The following is a 25,390-nucleotide window of genomic DNA, read 5'->3' on the forward strand; positions in this document are numbered from 1 at the left end:
AAATTAAAGCTTTCCCTCCTTTCTCTGCACCAGGTTTTATTGCGGTTGTTATTCTTTCTGTTGGGAGAGATGATCTCTGAGAGAGAATTTTTCCCTCTCTCAAGGTGTATACAAATGCCAGGACATCCACTGGCATTTTTCCTGTACCTCTGAGCGACTCATCAGTCTGTACCTCTTTAATTTTACTGAGATCTAGCTGAAACATGTCAAGGAGCCATGAGGATTTTTTCCCATGCAAAGCAGTTTCTTTGCAAAAAAAAAAAAAAAAAGAAAATCCAGTTGTTCTGTTGCAGCAGAAATTGCACTTTCATTTGAGAAAAAAAAAATCCTTTTAAAAGCAGTAAAAAAAGTTTGAGCTTTGGTTTCACAGCAGTCTTGTTGATGTTTTAGTGCTAAATAAGATTTGTTTTCTTTATGGCTCTGATGTTGTTCATGTCCTTCTCCATGTGGAATTTTTATTCTCTGATCCCAGGTCATCTTTTGCTGCAGCTCTTCCCAAAGAGAGGGAAGGAGAGGATAAGGAGCTCTGCCTTCTGCTGCTGCTTCCCACATTTCTCTAAAATTTCTCTAGAATACCGACCTGAAATGCATTTCTGGAGGAAAGTTTGTCTTTCCTGCCCTGCTCTCATGTTCCTTTCCCAGACAAATATTCCCCTTAGTCCACTCTGTGACAGAAATGCTCCTCAAAGAAGGTGCAGGATGTGTTTGTGTCTGTTTCTGGCTCTGGAACAGCTGATTCTCCATTGATCAGCCTTGAATGAGAGAATTGTGACATTTCAGACCAAAGGAGGAGCAGATTCCATGATGAATGAATGATATGAAAGGAAGCACAAGCATAATTTATTGCAAAGTACTTAGAAGGTATTTTGATGGATAGTGCAGGTAGATGAAAAGGCCTTTTGGGTTTGGGACTTTTTTTTTTCAGTTCATTAGTTCAAAGTGAAGCAACTTTTTCACGGTAGCAAAATCAGGCATGTGATCAGAAATCCTTTTTTGTAAAAAATCAAAACATTTCATTTCACTTTTGAGGTTCTGAGTATTTTGAGATAAACATAAAAGATTTTTACACAAAATAATTTTTTTTTTTGCAAATCCGCCCTCCATAAAAATGTTATTTTTACATTGGTCAGAAAAAATTAAGCTTATTGTGAGTGCTTGAAAAATGTGCCAAACTCAGAAGATTTCAGGGTGGATTTTTTTTGTAATGTAAATAAATTGTGCCCAGTCCTAGCTGGCAGTTTCAGTGGAGTTGATAAAGCAATGTAGGAGTTTGCCCTTCCTCAGGTGTTGAAGATTGGGACCCAGTGACAATGAGAAATGGCAAAATTCCCACTGCAACTGGAGCTGTGCTGTGGGTCTGCAAAAGAAACAATCCCTGAGGTTGCCCAATCCAAAATTCTAATTTGGTATCGATAATTAAATTATTAAAAAAAAAAAAAAAAGAAAGCACGTACAAGTGTGACAACAAGTTCCTTATTGACTGTGTGGGTGCAATAAAAGTCCTTTAACACATGCTCACTTTTAAATATGTGCTCAAGCCTTGATTCCAGTGAGGCACTGGCTGAGGTGCTTCTCTAAATCAAGGCTTTCTGCATTTTCCTTAGGAGGATTTTATGACCAGAACAAAAAGTAGTTGTAGGATTCATTAGAGGGGAAAAGAAAAAAAAAAAAAAATAGAGAGAGAGAGTGCAAAAGCAAAAGGAAGGAAAAACAAAGAGGAGGAAACTTTATGGCTCCGTAAACAGCTGTAAGCAATGTCTCTGGTCGGGTCAGACCGGTCTGAGTTGACAAGGCAGTGTCTCCAATTATACAGCATGCTGTAGCCTGTAAAAATGAAATCAATTTGTTATTTTTCTGGGAGAACATTATAGCGTGAGTTCACACATTTGGTGAGCCTGATGAGTCAGTGAAGCCGGAGCAGGAGCTGGAGGGCTCTGTGTGTGTGCCCAGCTGGGGCTCTGAGTGTGCCCAGCACTGCCCAGTGCACATTCACAGCCTGAGAAATTGGAGAAATTTGCTTTATTGGAGCAGTGGACAGTGAAAATCCTGCTGTCCTCCACCTCAACGTGACAGAACTTTCCACCCGTGGCTCTCATTTCAAAACTGCCTTCATCACCGAGGAGTTTCAGGATAAAATTCCCCCAAGCACTTAAGCACTTAAGCAATTTAGAAGTCCAAATCCAATCTTTGCAGGGATCTGAGGTCTTTGAGCCCAGTCCTCCGAGGTATTTAGCACTGACATAGCCCAGACCAGACCTCAGCGCAGGGGGATGAGCCTTAATGAGAGGTTTGAAACCACAATATGTACTTTATATTGCTGATCATTTAAAAAAAGTTCAAGTTGGGATGCTTTAGGGGTGTTGGGGGGGGGAGCTGGGAGCATTAGGATTTAGCCACAGTCCTAATTATTATTGAAATTCAAAGTAGGAATCTAAATATCTTTACATTGTGTAGGCATTTTTCATTGCCTAATATGTTGCTTTATCCCTTCCCTCCATTCCCCTAATTTAGCACACCTGACCCAGAAAATTAGAGCTATTTTCACCCAAAACTTCATTCCAGTGCCCAAGTTATATAAGCATCGTGCTGGGGAGAAGGAGGCAGGTTCTTTTCCAGGCCAGCCAGTCGTTGCCTCACAAACACACATTCTTTCCATTTGTCATGAAACCCTGAGAGGGGTTAGGCTGGGAGAAGTCAGAAGTAAGGCAGCAAAGGTGTTTACATGAAACTTTAAATTGCTCCCCTTTCATTTGCAAGTAACTGTTGTTCCTCGTCCCAGGTAAATTTATCCATCAGCAATATCATTAGATGAGTTCATTATAACCACGAGATTTACAGCGCTCATAAACTGCAGTGTAGGTGGCAGATTAAAATGTTAAGGCTTATACATCTCTAAAACCCTGCACTGCCATCCTGGCACGTTTGATGGAGCTGGATGGAGGCAGATCCCAGCTGGGGAGACCTCCAGGGAGAAGTCCCAGATGTAGGATGTGGTCTGGGAGCAGCACCAGGGTCACTGGGACCTGCACCCAGGCTCGAAAACGTGGTTTGAGGGGCCATTATTCTGCTGCCTGGGTTGTTTTTCAGATGACATGTGTAGCAAAGGAGTTAATTGCCTTGGGTAATTAAAGAGTTCCAAAGGCTTTTTCCAAGGAACCGGGTTGTTAATACTTGTATTCTCTCCTCCTCTGTTCTGTAGATCCTAAGGGAAGACAAAGTCAAAGCAACATCTCTTGCACTTAGAGTGGAAGGTGCTGAGTGTTGTGGTGTGCCTTAGTTCCTGTGGGAATTCTCTGTCCTGGCCAAACCTCAGCTCAGGGAATTTTGCTTTCTTAGCACCCATTTGAAGCTACCATTGAGCTTATTGTTTATCAAATCCGACCTCAAACTATCCAAATAAGCTGTCGTGGTCCAGGTTAGAGATAGCAAAGATTTCCTTGGCCTCCTCTTCCAGCCCTCCAAGGATCTCTGAGATTCTGCCAAAAAAAAAAAAAAAAGGGTGAAATTCCCGAAATTCCCAGCTCCTCCTTTTAGCTTGGGAAAAAAAAGGTGTCCAGTTTATGCTCTTCATTTTTACCCAGCCAGTGCTGCCTCCTGGGCATCTGCAGTGATTCAGCCCACCTATCTGAGGCATCTCTCCCAGCATGGGCAGAGCTGCCCTCTGGAGATGCTGATCTTGCTCCATGGGCTCCGGTAGACAGCGAGCTTGGCCGAGATTCCCAACTTTTAAATGGTCAAAGTCGGGTGAGGTGAGTCCCACGCTCAGAGCTCCTCTGATGAAAGGTGCTGGAGAAAACACAATGCTGCTGCCTCATCACCAGCACCGTGGTTGTTATTAATGCAGGGCAAGGGTGAGGGAATTATTATGGGAGAAAAGTCACCTCCGTGCCTCCGTGTTTGCAGGATTGGACTCGGCCACAAAATTATGTGCATACTTTCAGGGTTAGAGGAGAAAAAAAAGGATTTAAATATAGCCCTTGTGCTGTTCTTGGAGGTGAACAGGTATCCAGCAAGAACAGTTAACCCAGGAGGTTACAACCTTTTTCTTTTCCAGGCTGGTAGAAAAAAAATGTCTGAAAGGACAGACACCTGCACAGTGAATTTGAGGCTTAGATTTATTTTTGTGAACATCTCTGGAATCTCTTAGTCTTGATAGCAAGATGCCCAGAGCCACATATTGAAGACCCCACTGCAATCAATGTGGCAGACACTCATAAATTCTGAATTAAAGTATGACACTTCTCTCATAGGCCTAAGCTTGATTGTTACTGGTCCATACAAAACAACAAACAACCCCCAAACTGGAAAAATATCTTTCATCAGAATCAGTTGCTTGATTCATGTCTTCTAGAGCCAAACCTATCGTTTTGCTGATCTGTGTTAAGGTGGTTTCCAAGTTTTCAGCTAAAACATCAATTAAAATTTTTGTTACTGTCCACATTTTGTAGTTGCTTGGGTTTGGGTTAGTTTTGATGTTATAGAAGAAAACCACCCTGATGCAGGAAGGACATTAGTGAGCAGAACAATTTCCTTTTCCATTTAAAATAATGGAGTGTGACGAGTTCCACTTCCTTTCTTTTCATTCTAAAATTTCTGTAGGTTTTGTTTTCATAGAAAAACAGAGAAAAAACATCACAGAATATGCTGGAATATTGGCATTTCCTGTGAAAAATCAGGCCATTCAGTGAATGTAGAATTAATTTTTCTGCCTGTCCACCCACCTGGCCTCTGGGCTGGTGGTTCAAGTTATAGATTCATAAAACCATAGAGTGCCCTGAGCTGGAGGGACCTTAAAGATCTTAAAGATCATCCAGCTCTACTGCCATGGGCAGGGACATTTCCACTATCCCAGTTTGCTCCAAGCTCCATCCAACCTGGCCTTGGACATTTCCAGGGATCCAGGGGCAGCCACAGCTGCGCTGGGCACCTGAGCCAGGGTCTCCCCACCCTCACAGGGAGCAATTCCTTCCCAAAATCCCATCCATCCCTGCCCTCTGGCAGTTTGAAGCCATTCCCCCTTGTCCTGTCGCTCCAGGCTCTCATAAATTGTCTCTCTCTTGTGGGTCCCTTCATGTCCAAGAAGGCCACAATGAAGAAAGTCCTCTCTTTTCCAAGCTAACAAATACAATTCTCTCAGCCTTTCCTTATGCTCCATCCCTCAAATCAACTTTCTGACTGTTCTTTGGACTCACTCCAGCAGGTCCATGTCCTTACCACATGTCCACACAAGAGTTTTGTGAACATTTGTGTGTCCAGAGTGGGAAAAACCCAGTAGGTTCATCTCCTGTTCCTGGTCTCTACCTCTGGGATATCCTTCCCAGCTTCAATGTTAGATGGACACCACGCTTCATCTGTCTTGTGGGGTGAAGGTTTTGTGGGATTTGGTCCCTGCTGATTTACAGATCCTGCCCCAGGGGCCTCTTGACATTCGGTGCCATTAACGATTCATGGCAGCCTCCATTTTTGGAACCTTCCAGCTGCTCATTTCTCCAAAAAAAGTGGTTTTAGGCACCTCAGATACATGGATTTCATGCTGTCAATTTGAAAGGTTGTGCTGAGACGTGAGAGGGTCCATTTGGGATGTTGTGGGGCTGCCCACTCATCACCTGCTTCCCTGTGAGCCCCTCTGGTGCCAGGAGATGTGGGACAGCCCTTAGGGCTTTTCCTTACAGCTTTTCATGACCTATGGACACTTCTCCAGGCATCTCCTCAATTTCAATATTTTAGGATCATAATACCACAGATGTATCGTGAAAATGCATCTTTTTAGACAAACCACTTTACAAAATTTGTCCCCTCTTTCACTGCATGGCTGAGATTCTTCTAAGGGATGTGGCACCACAGAGGGGCAAAAATAATTTGGAAAGAAACAGAGGCTGAGCTGAACCTCTGGAAAGCTGGATGGATTATAAGAAAGGATTTGGAGGAGGTGTGGCATGTTGCTGTTAAGGGGTTCCCTGCAAAGGGAAGAGCATCTACAAGAGAACATAAATCGTAGCAGAGGGACATCCTTTGATTTAAATTCTTCACCAGCTGGACAAGGAGCAAAGTCACTCCTGGTGCTCAGTTCTCAGCATTTGGTGGGATTTAAGTGCACTCAGGGTCTTATCCTGGGTCATTTAGCAAGTTGCCCCCTCACTGTTCAGCATTAATAAATGAAGTTATTTTCCCTGTGTCGGGGAGCCCAGAAGGACGTCCCTGGAGGAAGCTCTCAAAAGGCCTCTCCAAAATGAACAGCAAAACACAGCTCCTGCAAAGCTCAGGAATGACAGGATTCAGGCAGAAGGAGCAGGTGTAGGAGTCTCCACATGCTGCTCCTGATGTTTCAAGGACTTTTGACACTCTGGGGAGGTGGTGACCTTGAAAAGTCAGTGCAGTGGCTCTGTACAACGAGGTCATCCCGAGCTGAAACCTTCTCTTTTTCTGCAAAAAGCTCTGAGCAGGAATTTCCTGCATATTTCTCCCTCCTAACCTGGCTGGGGTGTCCATTCCAAGAGGGAGGGTACATGTAATTTATTAAGAAGGTGGCCAGGTACTTATTTACAACGGCTCTGCTGAAGGAGCAGATAGATTGAGATAAGGGAAATTAAGAGCTCTCTAGGTGTGTTGGCAAAGAAAAATGCTCACTGGAGGTTGAATTAAACACTTCAGGGCATGCAAGGCTTAAAGATAAGCTAAGAACTTTGGCTGTGGACATACAGAGCAGTGTTTTTGTGGCTCCTCCTGTGCTAGTGGGAAGAAAAGCCTGATTGGTTCGAAAGGAACAACTCTTTGACCCCTTTCCCTTGGTTCAGACTTGAGCAGCGCCTGTTCTGAGTGTGTTTGTAAAATTGAGAGCTTCAGGAATTCTCCAGGGGAAGAGGAGAGGTTGGGGTCAGTGCATGCAGGAAGTGTTGGTGCTCAGGGGGTTTAAAGGTGATGCCTGGTTAGACCACAGTGGATGACACTCTGCCCGTTTCTCGACACCACATTTTCAAAATTACCCACATGAAGGAGATTGTTTAGGAGGAGAGCTCAGGAGAGCGGAAAAATGCAAATGCCAGGTTTGATCATTGGAAACAGCGAGAGAAAAAATGAATGATGAGAGCTACGAGAGAGTTGAGCAACGCTGAAATGAGATTCTGATCTTTATAGACTTTCCCAATCTTTTCTAAAGGTTTGGTTGTTGGGTTGTTGTTGGGTTTTTCTGGGTGGAGGAGAAGGCTGGAAGGTTCGTAGGGTGACGATCAATAATAATGACAGGGAGCTGAAAGAACTGGGTTCTCCTAAAGACAAATTGACTTTAGAGAGGGAGAAAGTGTTTACACCTGGAAGCAAAGTAGAAACCAAAAGAGGGTGCTCGGGGAGATGTTATCACACCCCAGAAGTGCGAGTGAGCCAGGAGGAGGAGGAGGAGGAGGAGGAGGAGGAGGAGGAGAGGAAGAGAACTGTGCTCAGCTCTGCTCAACAGCAGAGCCACTGCTCACGGGCAGATGTTTTGAGATCCCACCCCGCACCTTCAGCTGGAAGTCAAGTGGCTCCACACTGCCCAAGAAATGCCAAATTTGTGTTGCACCGTCCTGGTGATGACACCTTGAGAACAAGGCTCTTGCTGGAGATTGTCTTTTGCAGATTAAACTTTCCAGACTGTAACGCAGATCAAAGTGAGGTGTGACTGTTTGCCTGCTGTATTGAGCATGCAGCAGCAATTAGAGGTATTTCTACATGTTTTGGGCTTTTTTTTAATCTTAGATGATCTTCCCAGCAACGGAAACGAATAGTTGAGGGCACCAACCTATAAACTCCTCTTCCTATGACTGGTATTTTCATTTTACCACTGTAGTAACCACCAAAAATAACCCCAGACACAGGCTTGAGTTTGACTGTTCATATGGTTAAAGTTTATGAGGTTGGAATCCTAAACTTCTTCAGGGTCCTGCTGAAATAGCTCAAAAAATTCCTTCAACAACGTGGTGGATGGAGCCTGCAAAAAGCTGATGGAAACTCAGTGGGTGCTTTATCTTTGTTGGGAACTGGGTAGGAGATTTTCGAAAGCTTTGGGAAGGTCACTGCAGTTGAAAAACTCGACAGATGTTCCCATCAAAGTTAACTTCAGACACCAGAAAACATCCCCATTTTAGACTCTATGTAGTCCATGGCTGGAGGATGAGTTGGAACAACTAAATTCAAATTCAGAGAATTCAATGAAGCCTTCTGTCCACATGGTTTACAGAGATAAGACCACCTACCTCCCAATCCTTAAGCTGTGAATGGTCTTGGTTCCATGGATTGAGTTTTGGGTATGTGGCACCTTAAAACTCCATTCCCAACAAAGTGTCAGAGGCAATACACACACTCAACAAGTCCTCTGAAGCCTTTTTAGTCCAGAAATTGTGACCCAGTGTTCTGTATAATATTTAGCAGTGAAACAGAAATGTACCCTTGGCATGGGCTCCATTTCACAGATGGCTTTCTGCCAGTTGTGTGCCTTGAATTAATCTAAAGATCAAAAAAAAAAAAAAAAACAAAAAAAAAACAAACCAGAAAGCAATATCTGGCCACTGAGATAAGGAAAATGAGATTAATGTGTCCTTTCCTCAGTTTTCTCCCATGGGCTCCTGCAGGAACTTGTCTCCTTCCTCCAGCTGAGCTCTCAGCATGGCCATCAGCACAGGGCTGGACTTTCCTGGGTGGGACTGTTTCAAGGAACTCATCCATCCTCATTGCCAGGGATCATGGCATGATTCACCTGGAGCCTGCCCCAGTGCAGACATGCCCCACTCCACAGTCACCCAGGGGCTCAGAGTCTCGCCAGCACAGCCCGTGGGGGCAAGGCCATGATTCACCCCAAAGCACACACCTCACCTGGGCAGGGGAATCGTGGCATGGAAGTGTCTGCTCCTCTCCACTGGCTGACTGCAAAGCAGCCCTGGGGTGAGCAGAGGCACAGTTTGGGGTCAGGGTGAGCTGCCTCCCTCCCTTTTAATGAAATGGGAAAGAAGGGGTGCTGCTGGAGGGCAGCTCGTGCCATTTGTGTCAGCTCCCCTCCCTGGGGTAGGATGAATTGTCCTCTAATGTTGAGATTCATCATCTCCCAGAAGTTCAGCAGAGGTGGAAAGAGACATCTAAGTTTAGGAAACCAGCTAGAAATCCTCTGCTTTTCTACACACCTTGTCCATCTAAAGTTCATCTACTGGAGGGCACATTCTTGGCTGAGCTGATTGTCCTGCCTCTAAACTCCCATCTGGAACCCTTTGGGATCCTGAAATGGATGTCTTTATTTGCCTGGAAAGGATGGATTGGTAAAACTCAGTCTGCAGATAGCAAAGCCCATGGGATGTGGCTCCTGCCACCTTCCTGTCACTTCTGTCCCCTCTCAACCAGGACCTCCTCCTCTCCTCCAGGACACGAGTAAATTGGCTGCAAGGACCCTTCTCTTTGAAACAAATTTAAAATAATTTTTATCCCAGCCTAGAGAACTGCTAAAGTCGAGTTTATTTTCTTCTGGACTTCAGCAATGATGGAATCCTTGTGTTATTTTTTAAGTCAGAGCAAAAGAGAGGGAAGGCTTTATTCCCTGACGGCCCTGTTGGTAATCCAAACACAGCAGGCTGTTCCCAAATGAAAACCACACAGCAAAAAAATGAATGTAAACAGAAATACACACTGCCCAGGCAGGTTCCTCTTTGTCATTAATTCAGGGCAGAAAAGACAATCAAGAGATTTAATTAGAAGAAAAGGAAATTATACTCTAAAAATCCCTTCAGTTTTAGTAATCAAGGTTATTATTAGAAGCACCAGTAAAAAACACTTTTAAAATCTATCTAATTAGCTGCATATCTGCTGATCTCCCTGCAGAGCTGGCTTGTTTGTCTCCAAGGCTTCACCAACATAAAGGTTCATGGACACTCCTTTCAAGGCTTCCACTGGGCTGAGCACAGAGTTTGCACTCAAGTTTAATTGGGATTGGTTTTTGGTTGTTGGTTTGGCTTTAATTTCACTCCCCTCACTTTAACCAAAGCCCCACAGAACGATGTTCCCCTTCCCAAATTCTTGGTGTTGTCTTTGCAAAGACAACAGAGCTTGATGGCTTCTGCTGCTGGAGTTATTCCTTTGGGTGGCTCTGAAAGTGCTTTTCAGAAAGATTGCACTTCCTCAGCTGCCAAAATTTCCTATAAAACATCTTCTAGAGGTGTGCTTGTGTCTCAAAGAAAGAAAAACGTGTTTGACCCCCTGGTTGAGAAGAAAATTAGGAAGGAAGGAAGGAAGGAGGGAAGGAAGGAGGGAAGGAAGGAAGGAAGGAAGGAAGGAAGGAAGGAAGGAAGGAAGGAAGGAAGGAAGGAAGGAAGGAAGGAAGGAAGGAAGGAAGGAAGGAAGGAAGGAAGGAAGGAAGGAAGGAAGGAAGGAAGGAAGGAAGGAAGGAAGGAAGGAAGGAAGGAAGGAAGGAAGGAAGGAAGGAAGGAAGGAAGGAAGGAAGGAAGGAAGGAAGGATACATTTCACAGCACAGTGATGGATTAAGGCTTTGAGAAGAGAAAGAAAAGGGAGGGAAGATATTAAAAGTTGAGGTTTTTTCCTTTCTGGGCCTGTAGGGTACTTCAGGAGATATTTTGAGGAAGGATAACAATGAAAATGATGTTTTCTGGTGAGGGGAATGCAGAGGAACCGAAGACATCGATTTTCTTTCCTATTCTTCCGAACCAAGTACCAAGGTGAAATCCATCCTGAAAACATCTCTTTTCCCATTTTTTTTTGCCCAGGTCCTTGGCAATCGGTCACCAGTATTCCTCCCTGGGCACTCAGCCCATCCTCTGCGGGAGCATCCCGGGCCTGGTGCCCAAGCAGCTGCGCTTCTGTCGGAACTACGTGGAGATCATGCCCAGCGTGGCAGAAGGGGTCAAGATTGGGATCCAGGAATGCCAGCACCAGTTTCGAGGGAGGAGGTGGAACTGCACCACGGTCAACGACAGCTTGGCCATCTTTGGGCCCGTGCTGGATAAAGGTGAGTGAGGGCTGCAGGTTTGGGAAGGTGAATGTCCCTGGTGGAGTGGCGGCAGAGATCTTGAGAAAGCTCTTGTGAGCTCATTCCCTTCATTCTGTCTCCTGCAGGAGACATCCTTGAGCTGGGTAAAGGAGTGGGGTTCTGTCAGCTCCAGCTGGGAGCAGGAGGTTGGACTAGAGGTGTCCCCAAATCCCTTTCAGCACAAATGATCCCATGGCCCTGCAGCCCTGGGAAGGAAGGATTGTTGTGTTTGCAGTGCTCAAGCTGGACCTGGCCCCTTTTCTGACCCTGTGCTGTAATTCCAGCTCTCTAAATGATGGCAGAGGGGAAATGATGGACTGTTGGGGATGGACTTAGCAGACAACATCAGTTTTGATACTTTTATGAAATACCATGAAGATCAAAGGCCTGGGGAAATCACCATCAATTAATGCTTCTGCTTTCCTTGGTTATGAACACAGTAAATTAGGACAGGGTGCAAATTCAGGCAACAGGGGTGTTTCTGCACCCCTTGATAGAAGTGGGAACTCTTAGAAATGTTCTGCCCTAGGTTGTTGAATCTTGTGAGATTGAAGCCCTAAGCCAAGCCTGAATATCTGTTCCTTTCCCTTGTAAGTTGGTAGGAGCCTGTGAGAGAGAACTCCTTTATCCTTCTTTGCTCTTGTGTGTTTTTTAAAATCCAGTCTGGTCCTGCTGGTCTCACTAAGTCTGGGATAAGTTTTGCCTTTCTTTCCTTCTTTCCTTCTTTCCTTTCCTTCCTTCCTTCCTTCCTTCCTTCCTTCCTTCCTTCCTTCCTTCCTTCCTTCCTTCCTTCCTTCCTTCCTTCCTTCCTTCCTTCCTTCCTTCCTTCCTTCCTTCCTTCCTTCCTTCCTTCCTTCCTTCCTTCCTTCCTTCCTTTCCTTCCTTTCCTTCCTTTCCTTCCTTTCCTTCCTTTCCTTCCTTTCCTTCCTTTCCTTCCTTTCCTTCCTTTCCTTCCTTCCTTCCTTCCTTCCTTCCTTCCTTCCTTCCTTCCTTCCTTCCTTTCCTTCCTTTCCTTCCTTTCCTTCCTTTCCTTCCTTTCCTTCCTTTCCTTCCTTTCCTTCCTTTCCTTCCTTTCCTTCCTTTCCTTCCTTTCCTTCCTTTCCTTCCTTTCCTTCCTTCCTTCCTTCCCTCCTTCCCTCCTTCCTTCCTTCCTTCCTTCCTTCCTTCCCTCCTTCCTTCCTTCCTTCCTTCCTTCCTTCCTTCCTTCCTTCCTTCCTTCCTTCCTTCCTTCCTTCCTTCCTTCCTGGAGAAGGGAGCATCTGGAATAGTTTCAGGGAATCTGGAGTATATATTTGGTCAATGCCCACCTTGGGGTGTGTTCTGATTATTTTTTTTTTTTAATTTTCTCCCCTGCTGCATTACTCAGAGCAGATTTGGGAATTTTCCTCCCCCAGCCCAGGTTGCTCCAAGCCCCTCCAATTTGAGATCTCCCAGGGATGGGGAGCCCATGAACTCTCTGGTGCTCTGGGATTAGACACCCCCACGTCCTGCAGCAATTATCCTCGTGGATAAACTGCCCCTCACCTCCCTGCTGACCTCAGGAACCCCAACCCCACAACCTGCCAAATTCTCTTCTCTCCCAGCAGTGCCAGCACAAAGGGTCTGTCCCTGCTCCAGACTGGAGGCTTTCAGTAGCCAGGCTCAGGGAGGGAGAGGAGACTGGGACGATTTCATAACTGAAGAATGTTGTTCCTTGAGGGAGAATCAAACCACCCTTCAGTTTTGCTTCACCTACAGCAGGAGGGGGGGCTGAAAAAAAAAACAGCTCAGTCGCATTCTTGTGCGGCAGATCCCCCAGGGTAGGAACATACTTGAGCTCCTACCCAGAAAGAGAGAAGGGGAAAAGGAGAGAGAGAAAGCAAGGAAGCAAGAATCTGTTTTGCAGCTTGGATTTTGTCACTCAGGATCTGAGTGCAGCTCTTGTGGGAGTCAGTGGGAACCCATCCTCACTCAGCACAAACCTCAAGCATCTCCCTTGCCTCACAGACCATCTGCACTCCTTTCACTGAAAAGGGCTGATTTTAATGCCTTCAGGAAATCCTTTCCAGGCCCAAATCGCTGAGGCTGCCCTTGCTGCTGTGGTACCTCATTGCTCATTCAAGGCTCGAGCTGTGATTCAGCAGTGCCAAACTGTCACCAGACTCTGGTCCTCTAAGAGCCATGTTCTGGTATCTCATCTAAAACCAGACCCTTTTCCCCCATCAGCCTTTTTATGGAAAAAGATCCCATGTATTTTAGCTAAGACTATATTTATACGTAATTTTTTTAGCCAGGCCTAATGTCCAGAGGTCATTTCCAACCCTAACAATCCTGGGATTTGGTAATGAATCACACATTAAACAGGGAATGGTGATGTCCAGGGAATCCTGCCCTGCTGCTGTTGAAGGCAACACTTGACAGGCTTGACCCTAAATCCCTCTTGCTCTTTGCATGTCACCCAGGACAGAGGAAGAACAGAAATTCTCCATCCCACCCTATTTAACTGTTTGGTTTGCAAGCCCTTGACTGTGGAATAAACCTTCCCTATTCCATTATCCATAGAAGTCTGGATTTTCCATCCCCAGGAGTGTCCAAGGCCAGGTTGGATGGGCTGGGAGCAGCCTGGGACAGTGGCAGGTGTCCCTGCCTGTGGAGTGTTCCTGCCCACAGCAGGGGTGGAATGGGATGAGCTTTAGGGGCAGGGCTGTGGAACAGGGCTGTTCTCCTCCTCTGTGGTCTTGGGAGTGTGTGGGCAGCTGTGCAGCTTCATGGAGAAACATTCAGACACTGAAACATTCACTGCAAGTCCCCAGGAAATGGGAGTTGTGGTCAGTTTGGACTACTTGGAATGCCAAAAGCAGGATTCCTCTATGGGGAAAGAATTTAGTCTGATCTTTCTCTCTACCTAAACTTTACCTGCTTATAATTTCTTGTATAAAGACATTACAACTCGTTTCCCAGAAGCTCAAATCTCAACTGCTGGACAGGTGAAAGAACCTCTCACTTGAATTTTTCCAATAGTAATATCAAAAGAAAAAGTACTATTTGTTTCTCCACCTGTATTTTAAGAAGTGGAGAAAAACATGGCAATGGCCACACGACCTGAAGTGACCACCTAAGCCACAGCTCATGCTCAGCCACTTTCCTGAGAGGCCTGGCAGTTTTTAATGCAGTTGTTGCATCTCTCAGCTTACTGAGGAGAAGGGAAGATTTTTGAGTTGCCTCTAAAAATACACAGGATAAAACTTTGGAGGAGGTAGGAGAAGGACACCCCACCACTGAGAGCAGAAAGTGAACAGTGTGACCTGACAGGCATTTTCCATCTCCAGCTGAAGTGCCATGCACTGGGAATTGTGCCTTTTGCCTTTATTTTAGCTTTTGTGGACTGAAGAGGCTGTTCATGCTTAAGCTGTGAGTTTAGAGTCTCTCGTGAGCTCTCTTTGAAACTCCTCTGGGCAGAAATATGAACCAAGCTCAAGAGGAGTAATACAATAAAAGCTTATCATGGCCCTGTCTCTTTAAAGGACCTCAGCACATAATTAAGTCAAAATAAAAGTTTCCTCTCTCTCCTCTCCCCCCATTCAATAAAAGTAAATTACCTCCAACTATTTAAACCCGCTGTTCGTTTAAATTTAAAAAGGGAGCCCTTGTCTATCTATTTCTTTCACTCACTCCCACCTCCTTCTGCTAAAGACTGGCCAGGGCTTTAAACCTGCCAGCTGGGCTGAGAAATGGTTAATAGTTATTGTGGAGGAGCAGCTTTTAATGAACTATTGAAGAATGATACATTGATGGAGTAATGGGAGTTTAAGTCTCTCTGTAATGAAACAGGTTCTCAGCGCCGACCCATTGTGGTGTAAATACAGCACGTCTCTCCCACTGTTTGGTCAGGACTAAATAGCAGAGGCCAAGGGGGGTCTGCTGATGGGCTCTGCGCTTTAGTTAATCAATCTGATTGGATTAGGGTCACTGCGATCCCTAATAATGTCAAAGGTTACGCCAAACTGGATTAAATGCTTTGTTGGAGAGGGCTGGGCTCCTTTCAGCCCCGGCCGGCAGGGCTTGTTTATTAGACTTTAGCGCTCGTGTGCAGCCTTGGGAAGCTGCTCTGCCCTCCTGCAGCCCGAGGGGTGGGAGCCAGCCGGGCTGGGGGCGTCCCGCGGCTCTGCACCCATCGGATGTGCCCTGCCAGGACCTGCCCAGAGGATAAATGAGGGCCTGGAGGGTGAGCAGGGGCTGGGAGGCATCAATCCCTTCCGGAAATCGCGGCTGAGCCGCCGACCCCGCTGCAGGGAGAGTGGTGAGAGTCGCGGAGCGGCCAAGGCACCGCTCGTGTCCAGGGTTAATCCTGTCTGGGCCCAGCAAAGCCTCATCCCCTCTGCTGCAGTCCTGTTTGGGCTGGGCATGGATGAGAGGTGGAGGATTTAAGGCCACTAGATTGCTTGGACTGGGGAGGTTTTGCCTTCCAGCGCTTCCATCTCAAATCGAGGTGGGATGGGATCTCCTCATCGCCTTGATCGCAAAGCCTAAAAATTTCCCTCCCTCACCACGTTCCTGCAGATGCCACTGTCCTACAGACAGTGTCCTTCAAACAATGCCCTTGAAGGTGTTTCCAGCCCAGATCTGAATCCCTGCATCTCCAGGACCTCATTCCTTCCCACAGCAGAGCACACAGTGCTCAATGTTCACGGCCTGACCTGGCTGTCATTATCCAAGCTGGCTTCTCGCATGATCCAGACTGCAGAATTTCCCCTGGAGACTTCTGGAATGGAACCAAAATCTGAATTTGACTGCAACATCTCTTCCCAAAGGACGTTTTGCCTTGACACATCACCAAGACACAGACAGCCTCTTCTTCACAAACCTCCACTGCTCTGCTGTTGACAGCCAGCCCCTCTAGTTTCTCTTCTAGCCCTGACCATTTTCTTTGCTACTCAGGCTTCCTAAAAAGTTAAAACCTGGGCCTGCAGAAGAGCAGTGGGTCAGCAAAACTTTAGGTCTTTTATGCCAGAGAGGGAGACAGGTGAAGGTTGTTCCAGTTGTTGTGGGGGTCCTCCAGGGCGTGATTCATCTGCTGTATTCCAGACAGCTGGGATTAAATCATTCTCACCCTGACTTCTCCATCTCTCCATCTCACTGAGGGAATTCAGGGAGACTGGCTCTGGATGAGAAGACTTTTGCTCCCAGGGACTGCATGAAGGGCAGAGCAGGCACCTGGCTGGCTCCTGAGAGATGTGGCACTCAAATCACATCCAGTTCTCAAATCACATCCAGTTCTCAAATCACATCCAGTTCCTTGTGGAACGCTGGGCACTGTCACCTTTGCCGCCAGGCTGACTTGTGAAGTTTGCTTTATTTTGGACTCTGACATTTTGGGGATAAACCCCATGTGTTCTTTCTCTTAAGAAAGCCCAAACAAAGCTGTGTTGGAGGGTTGACTCTTTACCATTGTGGATGAGAATTCTCATTTCATGTCTGGTGAAATCCATGTGAGTTTTCCCCCAGATTAGGCAAGAATGGGACCAGACTTTTAAATTCAGCTATAATCCCTCGGAGACATGAGTCTCCTCCGTATTTTTTTCTTGCTGTGTCATAACAGCATCTCTCCCCAGGCTCCCTGATAGGCCTGATCTCATCTCCCAGAGTTAGATGTCGAAGTCTGAGCGAGTCACCCCAGGCTCCCTTTGTAGTCAGTGGAGAGCAATCGGCATCTGCAGGGAGCAATTCATCTGACCTATCTCAGACACCTATCTCAGGATAACATGAATCATAGCAAGATGTTTATTTCTCTCCATTGACTATAGAGGGAGCCTAGGGCTACAGCCTCAGACTTCCATGGGTGCTTCTAGAGGCCCTTTTTGGGGACAGATAGCTCCCACCCCTCACATTTCCCCTGTTGGGAAGCAATCCTGACATCCAGCCCCAGCTGGAGAAGCCATTTTAGTACTGGAACCACATGGCACATGGAAAAGATCTCCTGGACCACTGAATGCAGGCAGCCCCTTGCTATTCAAGGCATAATAACATCTCATAATGATTTTAAATTAACACGTTTAGCAGATCTCATCATATTTCCCTGATGGCATTCTGGCATCTCGGTTGTCTCCGAGCCAAACGTTTTCCCCTCCTTTTCCCTGCTGTGGATCAGCCTTCCCCACTTCTGCAATAAAGTAAGGCATGAGCAGAAAGCCACAAGATACTGATCCATCCAGGAGGTTTGTTACATGTAAGAGGTGCTCTCCTCTCTCTCATGAAACTCTTCCCAAGAGGATCTGATTTCCAGCCACACCCCGTCTCCCTCTCCGCTAATGGCAATTTGGGCAGCTGCCCTGGTATCAACAACGGAGATCTACAAACTCTGCCCTGTAACTATGGGGAAGGAAACTGGAAGGAGCAGGGCTGAAAATGGGACTGTGCAAGCTCAGCTCAGCCAGCAGGATGCAGAAATCCTGCGGGCCAGAGGTTTGCTGGGGAAAGGCTGGCACATCCTGGCTCCGGACAGGAGCACCACTTGGGTGGAAACCGAGCTGGGAGTAGGGCTTGCTGCATGGGTGCTGCACTGCTGAGTCCATTCCAGCCCAAATTCTGGGTTTTGGATAGCTAACTCAGAACAGACAGCGTTGGCCAAGCACTGGGGAGGTCAGCATGAGCTGCAGCAGCATCCCTGGTTTGCAGCCATCACAATCTGGGGGATTTGCAGCTTCCCCTGAGCCTTGGCAAGAGCTGCAGGTTGCAAGGGCAGCAAGCAGAGATGCTGAGGAAAGGTGCCAAGGTGTTGTCACTCAGCTTTTGGCAGCAGGAGCACAGGGAGGTGCTGAGGAGCTCCTCTGGCTGCTGGAGCCAGCTAGGACCAGCAAAGGAGTCACTTCATCCTCTTGTGATTTCTGAGGTGTCCGAGGGCATCCTGGGCAGGGATGGCACCCCTGTGGTTAACATCACACCTGGCTGCATCCTCCCCTCCATCCCCAGTGCCCTGGGGTCCGTGTGCCCCAGCGATTTTGGGATTTCTCAGAGGCTCTGACCTCATCACCTCCCTACTGCACAGGGATAAAGGTCTGGCTCCCGTGCATCTGGGGAGGAGACAGCCCGTGTGAACAGCTGCAGACAGCTGCAGACAGCTGCAAACAGCTGCAAACAGCTGCAGACAGCCAACAGCCCGGCACAGGCTGCAAACCCTGAGAGGAGCCACGGGGAAAAGGAAATGGCAGCAATTCCAGGAGCCCGTCCCGTTTGCTGTCTGTGCTCCCTCCACCTCCCACCCATCTGTCAACCCTGACATGCAGGGACTTTTTGGTTGTTGGTTTTTTTTTTTTTGGTGTTTGCTTGGTTTGCTTGGTTTGTTGTTTTGGGGTTTTTTTGTTTTGGTTTGTTTTTTGGTGTGTTAGGTTATTTTTTGTTTGGGTTTTTTTGTTGGTTACTTCTTGGTTTTGGTAGGGTTTTTTGGTTTGTTGTTGTTGTTTGGTTTGGCTTGTTTGTGGGTTTTTTGTTGGTTTGGATTTTTTTTTTTGTTTGGGTTTTTGTTTTTTGGGGTTTTTTTTGTTTTTGAGATTTTTGTTCCTCTTCTCTTCTCTTCTCTTCTCTTCTCTTCTCTTCTCTTCTCTTCTCTTCTCTTCTCTTCTCTTCTCTTCTCTTCTCTTCTCTTCTCTTCTCTTCTCTTCTCTTCTCTTCTCTTCTCTTCTCTTCTCTTCTCTTCTCTTCTCTTCTCTTCTCCTCTTCTTTCTCCTCTTCTTTGTTTTCTGTTGGGTTTTTTTGTTGGTTTTTTTGTTTGTTTGTTTTTTTGTTTGTTTTTTTCCTGACCACTAAACCACCAGACGAGGGATCAGGGAGGGGACAAGCCCGTGGCTACAAACCCACGGTGGCCATGGAACCTCCTGCCGGGGCTGCGCTCACAAAGCTGGCAGGCAGCAGAACTTAGGGATTTCTTTCCTTCCCCCCTTCCCCTCCTTCCCCTTCCCCTGCTGGCTCCATCGCACTCCCCAGAGCGGGCTCAGCTCGGTTCCAACCCCGAGCTCCCTCTGCCGCATCCCGGAGTGCCAAGTCCAAGCGTGGGAGCTGGCCCTAGACAAAAGGCAACAGCAGAGGGAGCTGAATTAGCATCCCTTTGTCCCGGGAGAATCCCGCTCGGGCCCTGGGCGCTCCGCAGGAGGCACAAACACACACAAACACACACAAACACACACAGGGATGGAGAGCAGCCAAGCAGGGAGCAGCCACAGCCGAGCTCTGTCGCCTCCATCCCGGTGCTGGGGGAAGGGGACACGCTGCGGGTTTGTTTGGGGATGGCTCCAGAACCGGGACCTGGGTGGGGTTTGGTGCTGGAGGGGATAAACGTGTCCTGTGTGCCCCAAAAAGTGTCCTGACAAAGAGGGGTGTGAGGCTGTGAATGTGGATTTTCTTCCCCGGGAGATGCGCTGGGAGCTGGCAGTGCTGAACAGAGGAGGGGATTTTAGGGACAGGAGGGGCTGTGCGATTATCTGGTTGGATTCCTGTGTCACCAGCAGAGATTTTCCTCCTCTCCACCCTCCAGCAGATAAGACAGGGCAGCCAAAGGAAAACCAGGCTGTATAAAGATGCCCTACGAGGTTTTTCCTGCGATGGCAGGGGAATGGGAGTGTCTCCTGGAATTTTCCAGCAGGTTTGACTTTACACATTCCCTGCTAAGCTCTGGTGCAGCAGGAACCCTGTGCCTGGATGGTTCAGCCCCTCTCACTCCTTATTTCCTCAGCCTAATCTTTCTGGGAGCATCTCCTTCAAAGTGAGGACTTGCCCAGCCAAGAAATCCACAGGGTTAAGAGAGAGGTGAGGGTCAGGCCCCAGGAGAGGGAATGGCTCCAAAGGATTGGGAATTCTGCTTTTCATGTGAATGATGTGCTCCCAGGAATGATGAGAATGAGGAGAGGGAATGGCTCCAAAGGATTGGGAATTCTGCTGTGCATGAGAATTATGTGCTCCCAGGAATGATGAGAATCAGGAGAGGGAATAGCTCCAAAGGATTGGCGTAATTCTGGATTTCTGGTGTGAATGTGAATGATGCACTGCCAGGAATGATGAGCACCAGGAGAGGGAAAGGCTCCAAAGGATTGGGAATTCTGCTGTGCATGAGAATGATGTGTTCCTAGTAATGATGAGAATCAGGAGAGGAAATGGCTCCAAAGAATTCGGAATTCTGCTTTTCATGTGAATGATGTGTTCCTAAGAATGATGAGAATCAGGAGAGGGAATAGTTTCAAAGGATTGGTGTAACTCTGGATTTCTGCTGTGCATGTGAATGATGCATTCCCAGGAATGCTGAGCATCAGGACAGGGAATGGCTCCAAAGGATTGGGAATTCTGCTTTTCGTGTGAATGATGTGCTCCTAGGAATGATGAGAATCAGGAGAGGGAATGGCTCCAAAGGATTGGGGAATTCTGCTGTGCATGAGAATGATGCACTCCCAGGAATGATGAGCACCAGGAGAGGGAATGGCTCCAAAGGATTGGGAATTCTGCTTTTCAGGTGAATGATGTGCTCCCAGGAATGATGAGAATCAGGAGAGGGAATGGCACCAAAGGATTGGGAATTCTGCTGTGCATGTGAATGATGTGCTCCCAGGAATGAGAATCAGGAGAGGGAATAGCTCCAAAGGACTGGTGTAACTCTGGATTTCTGCTGTGCATGTGAATGATGCACTCCCAGGAATGATGAGAATCAGGAGAGGGAATGGCTACAAAGAATTGGGAATTCTGTTGTGAATGTGAATGATGCACTTCCAGGAATGATTAGCACCAGGAGAGGGAATGACTCCAAAGGATTGGGAATTCTTCTGTGCATGTGAATGATGTGTTCCTAGGAATGATGAGAACCAGGAGAGGGAATGGCACCAAAGGATTGGGAATTCTGCTTTTCAGGTGAATGATGTGCTCCTAGGAATGATGAGCACCAGGAGAGGGAATAGCTCCAAAGGATTGGGAATTCTGCTTTTCATGTGAATGATGTGTTCCCAGGAATGAGAATCAGGAGAGGGAATAGCTCCAAAGGACTGGTGTAACTCTGGATTTCTGCTGTGCATGTGAATGATGTGCTCCCAGGAATGCTGAGCATCAGGACAGGGAATGGCTCCAAAGAATTGGGAATTCTGCTTTTCGTGTGAATGATGTGCTCCTAGGAATGATGAGCACCAGGAGAGGGAATAGCTCCAAAGAACTGGTGTACTCTGGATTTCTGCTGTGTGTGATGTGCTCTCAGGAATGAGGGCACAGCAGACTCGAGGCTGAGCAGTGAGGACAAGAAGGGGCAGGAGGAAAGCTCCAAAATCTTGGAGGATGCAAAGGTGTTGGAGAGCTGATGTAGGTGGGGAGATTTCCTGTGCTAGGATAGGTGAAGGAGGTGCACAGAAGTGGCATTTTTTGGAGACCAGCAGGAGATGGGTGAGGCTGGGGCAGCTGAGGGCTGTGTGAAGCTGAGCCCAAGTCGAGCAGCACTGAAGTGTGTGGTGCTCTGCCTCCTACCCACCTTCACCCTGCTCCCAGGGGTCACAGGGATGCTCCTGGAGAGCACTGCCCACTCCAAACACTGCCAGGGGGGTCCAGAAAAGGGAGATGTGGGTGTGTCATAGTCTGGACATGCTCCAGGGAAAGGCTTGAAGGAAACTCTCATGGGTTGGTTTTGGTCTGGGCAGGCTTTTTAAGGAGGTGGAATGGTGAGTTCAGGAGCTTTGGCTGGAGGTGACCCTAAAATCTGATGGCAAAGCATCTATAGGATATGAATTCTATAGATAGGAAGTTCTTTACTCAGAGGGTGGGGATGCCCTGGCACAGGGTGCCCAGAGGAGCTGTGGCTGCCCCTGGAAGTGCCCAAGGCCAGGCTGGATGGGGCTTGGAGCAGCCTGGGACAGTGAAAAGTGTCCTGGACCATGGCAGGGGTAGAGTGGGATGATCTTTGAGGTCCCTTCCAACCCAAATACTTGGATGCTGCTGTGAAAACACAAAATGCAGAAAGCCTCCAGATGCTGGGAAATGCAGAGCTGGGAACAGGTCCTGACTGGAGAAACAGAAAGCACCTTTCACTTTTTATTTCATTTTGACTCATCTCAGAGAAAAGCAGTTTGCAAAGCACTCCTGACCCAAGCAGGACCAGTGGTGGGGAGCAAGGCAGAGAAGAGAGGTTCTGGTTCTGGTTCTGAATGGGCAGATCCTCCTTCCTCTGCCTCTCCATTTCCCATGGGCCACCACAGAACCGCCTGCAGATTCCAAAGTAGGTCACACATAGGGCCCTGCAGCTCTTGCAACACAATTTTGGAACTCCCCTCGGCCTCCTCCTGAGCTTTTCTCTGCAGTTTGATCCACAGGGCAGCAAACTCTTCCCGGTGAGGCTGCAGCCTGCTGACTCAGCACCTGGCACCATCCCCTGCCCATTATTTCCAGGTGCTAAATCACCTCCAATGATAGCTTCATAATGATGGTTTATCCTCTCCTCATCACCTTTCCCAGGGCAGCTGTTGCCACAGGGATGTTGTGGGAGTGTGGATGGGTGGGGAGGGCACCAGGAGATGTTTCTGTTCACCCCGAGCCATGAAAAAGTTGGAGACCCCCTTAGGCTAAGCGCACGAGATCCAGCCTAGGAGATATTATATCTCGTCAAAAATGTGTTTATTTATTCTTCTGAGCCAGTTTTTTTTCCATCTGAAAAGGGAGCTGCACCAAACTGGAGATGTTTTGTAGGTTCCTCTTAATTTCCAGGGAAAAAAAATAAATCACAACTCTGCTTTTTTCCTGAAAGGTTTGGGTTGTTTTTTTTTTTTTTTTTTTTTTATTTTTTCATTCAAATTATTGAGAATGAGGTATTTTATTTCTTTTTAATTTTAATGTGATCTTATGCTAAAATCATAAAACCACCATAGAATCACACCTTTAGTATTTTATAGAATACAGAAGTGTTGTTTATGTTATTGAGGCTGAATGATTTCATCTTCTCAAACAAGAAAAAAAATCTGACATTAACGAGATAAAACCCTTAAATCAGCCTGAAAATTCAGACTCTTACATGGTCCATCAGATTTTCAACTCTTAAAAATGAAGCAAAACAGAATTTCCTAGAATGTGTTAAGTTTTTTTGGCCCTTGTTAATAACCTTAGCTGTGATATGAGCTCCAAACTCCTTCACTCTGCCTAAATCCAGAATTAAAGCTGAGCAGTGATCACCTAAACACAGCTTATTTCCATAATTTTCATAAAACACAGCTCTAAATTCACAAAGCAGCCTCACAGCTCTATAAAACCAGGACCCAAATCTGTGGCTCATTCTCAAGTTCCAGCTGCTGAATCCTGAAGATGCTCCCCTAGAAAACTGCACAGATTTTCCTTAAAGAAAAATAAAAAGTGAAAATTTATTTCAGTGCAGTTGGGTTTGGTGGAGAAGTTTGTTTCTGTTCACACAACATTTCCAGCCTGCTTTTCTGATGGGGTTTCAGATAGAGATTCCTTGAGAGGTGAATTTGAAGATGTAAATGAATCCTGAGAGGGGTAGATGGGAGCTCTGTGGAGCCCAGTTTTTATGGGAAATATTCTGTGGTACTCTGGTGAGGTTTATATTTGAGTTATAATCCTTGGTAGTGCCTAAAAATAAGAATATTCTCTGCATTTTGCTCCTCTGAGTCTTCTCATTCAAGATCCATCTTTTGCACACTTCAGACATGGTTTAGTGACTCTGAAGGCAAATATTAAGTAAAGTTGTGTTTATGGCTTTATTAATTATCAGCCTGCTATCATTGATCTCTGTGGATCAGGAGAATTAAAGAGGATCCAAATGTTTTATTGTCAAATTCTCCATCTCACAGTTTTTCTGTTGGGAAAAACAATGGATTTTGTCTGCTGGTGTTGGTTCTGAAGAGAACAGAAGCTCTGAACTTCCCAACCAGCAGAACCTCAGCTCTCAGCTCTGTGTTTCCATTGTTTTCCCAAGGGTTCAGTAGCTAAATCAAATAATCAATAACCAATATGTGAGAAGAATCAGGTCACAGAAACATAAAATGGTTTGGGTTGGAAGGAGCCATAAAGATCATCTATTTCCAACAACAATACAACAAATTTAAAATTAAAAACCCTCCATAAAATCTCCTCACTTCAAGCAATGCCAGCCACCAGACATTCCTGCCCACCACTCATTAACTCTTCTGTTCATTTATGGGATGGTTTGGGTGTGAAGGGACCTTCAAGGGCCACCAAGGCCAAGCCCTGCCATGAGCAGGGACATCTTGAGCTGGGTCAGGGTGCTCAGATCCCCATCCCCACTCACCTGAGATGTTTGCAGTACGATTTAAAGCTACTGTGACATCCCTGAAATCCCCACAGCAATCTGACAGAAAGCCAGTGATTATTTTAAAAGAAACAGTGGAGTGCTGAAGGTGTTTGCTCTGTGGGTTGATTTAAAAATAAATTCCATATTTAACCTGATTTTTCACATATATTCTTTAGCAGCAGATTGTACTTAGCTCTAACAGCCACAAGCCTCTTGCACTGGTGCTGGCCACAAAATATTAGTTATTCCAAGCCTGGAGAGATTTGAAATCACCTGGATCAGCATTCCAGCTGGGAAAGAGCCTGTAATCACTGGTGCTGTAACTCAGTGAGGTCACTGCATCAAGCACTCCAGACAATCCCCTACATGAATTTCCCCATTTTATGGGGCTGACCACTAATGTGGCTGGCTAAAAGCTGGAAGTGCATTGGGCTTTTCTTGGTAGGGATGGGTCTGGTGAGATTTAAGAGCTTGCTGCTGGTCTGTAAATGCAGGGCTGCACCTTCTTTTGTGAGGTTTGTGAATCGTGGTGCTTTAGGCTTTTATTTGGCTCCATCAACGCTGCCAGAATAAACAGGGTGCTCTCAGCTCAGGCTGGGCAAGTGGGGAAGTTAGCCTGGCTTAAAATGCCAGAGGAGCTGAGCTTGGTCCAGATTGGGATCAGACAGCTTGGGATGAAGCTCAGTGTGGGATGGTGGATCCTGTTCCTGCTGCCATCACCACAGTGGTGCTGGTGGTGCACCAGGGCTGCCCCAGAGGGTGGTGGTGGCTCCTCTGAGCTGCAAAACCACATCCCAGAGTGACACAGCCCTGCTGCTGCTGGGCTACACCACCCACAGCCCGGCCAGAAACCATAAACCAAATATTGGAGAGCCACAAGTGATCCAGGGAGTCCTTCCAGCCTTCACAGTTGGAACTGCAGCTCCTCCTGTGACCCAAAATAATCCCCAAACCTGCCTTGAACTTCAAGTGCACAAACTGCCCTGCCATCAAAACTGGTGTAACCCAACTGAGGTTAACCAGCTTGGGTGAAAGGTTTGTCTTCCTTGTGTAAAAGTCACCATCTGGGAGCTCTTCATCTCAGTGCTTGACCTCCAAGCAGCTCTGTGAGACCGTGGGGATCTGCAGATTGTGG

The 25,390-nt window shown here is 46.8% G+C and overlaps 1 protein-coding gene across 1 annotated transcript in view; it reads left to right on the forward strand.

The window, feature by feature from the left end:
- WNT3A (Wnt family member 3A) overlaps nucleotides 1-25,390 on the forward strand; it is an 84,969-nt gene that overhangs the window by 36,331 nt on the left and 23,248 nt on the right. Inside the window, 1 exon segment of the mRNA XM_033068002.1 lies at nucleotides 10,738-10,979. Within this exon segment, the coding sequence (XP_032923893.1) occupies nucleotides 10,738-10,979 (242 nt within the window).

Source organism: Catharus ustulatus, chromosome 1 (assembly GCF_009819885.2).
Source record: "Catharus ustulatus isolate bCatUst1 chromosome 1, bCatUst1.pri.v2, whole genome shotgun sequence".
NCBI classification, from domain to species: Eukaryota; Metazoa; Chordata; class Aves; order Passeriformes; family Turdidae; genus Catharus; species Catharus ustulatus.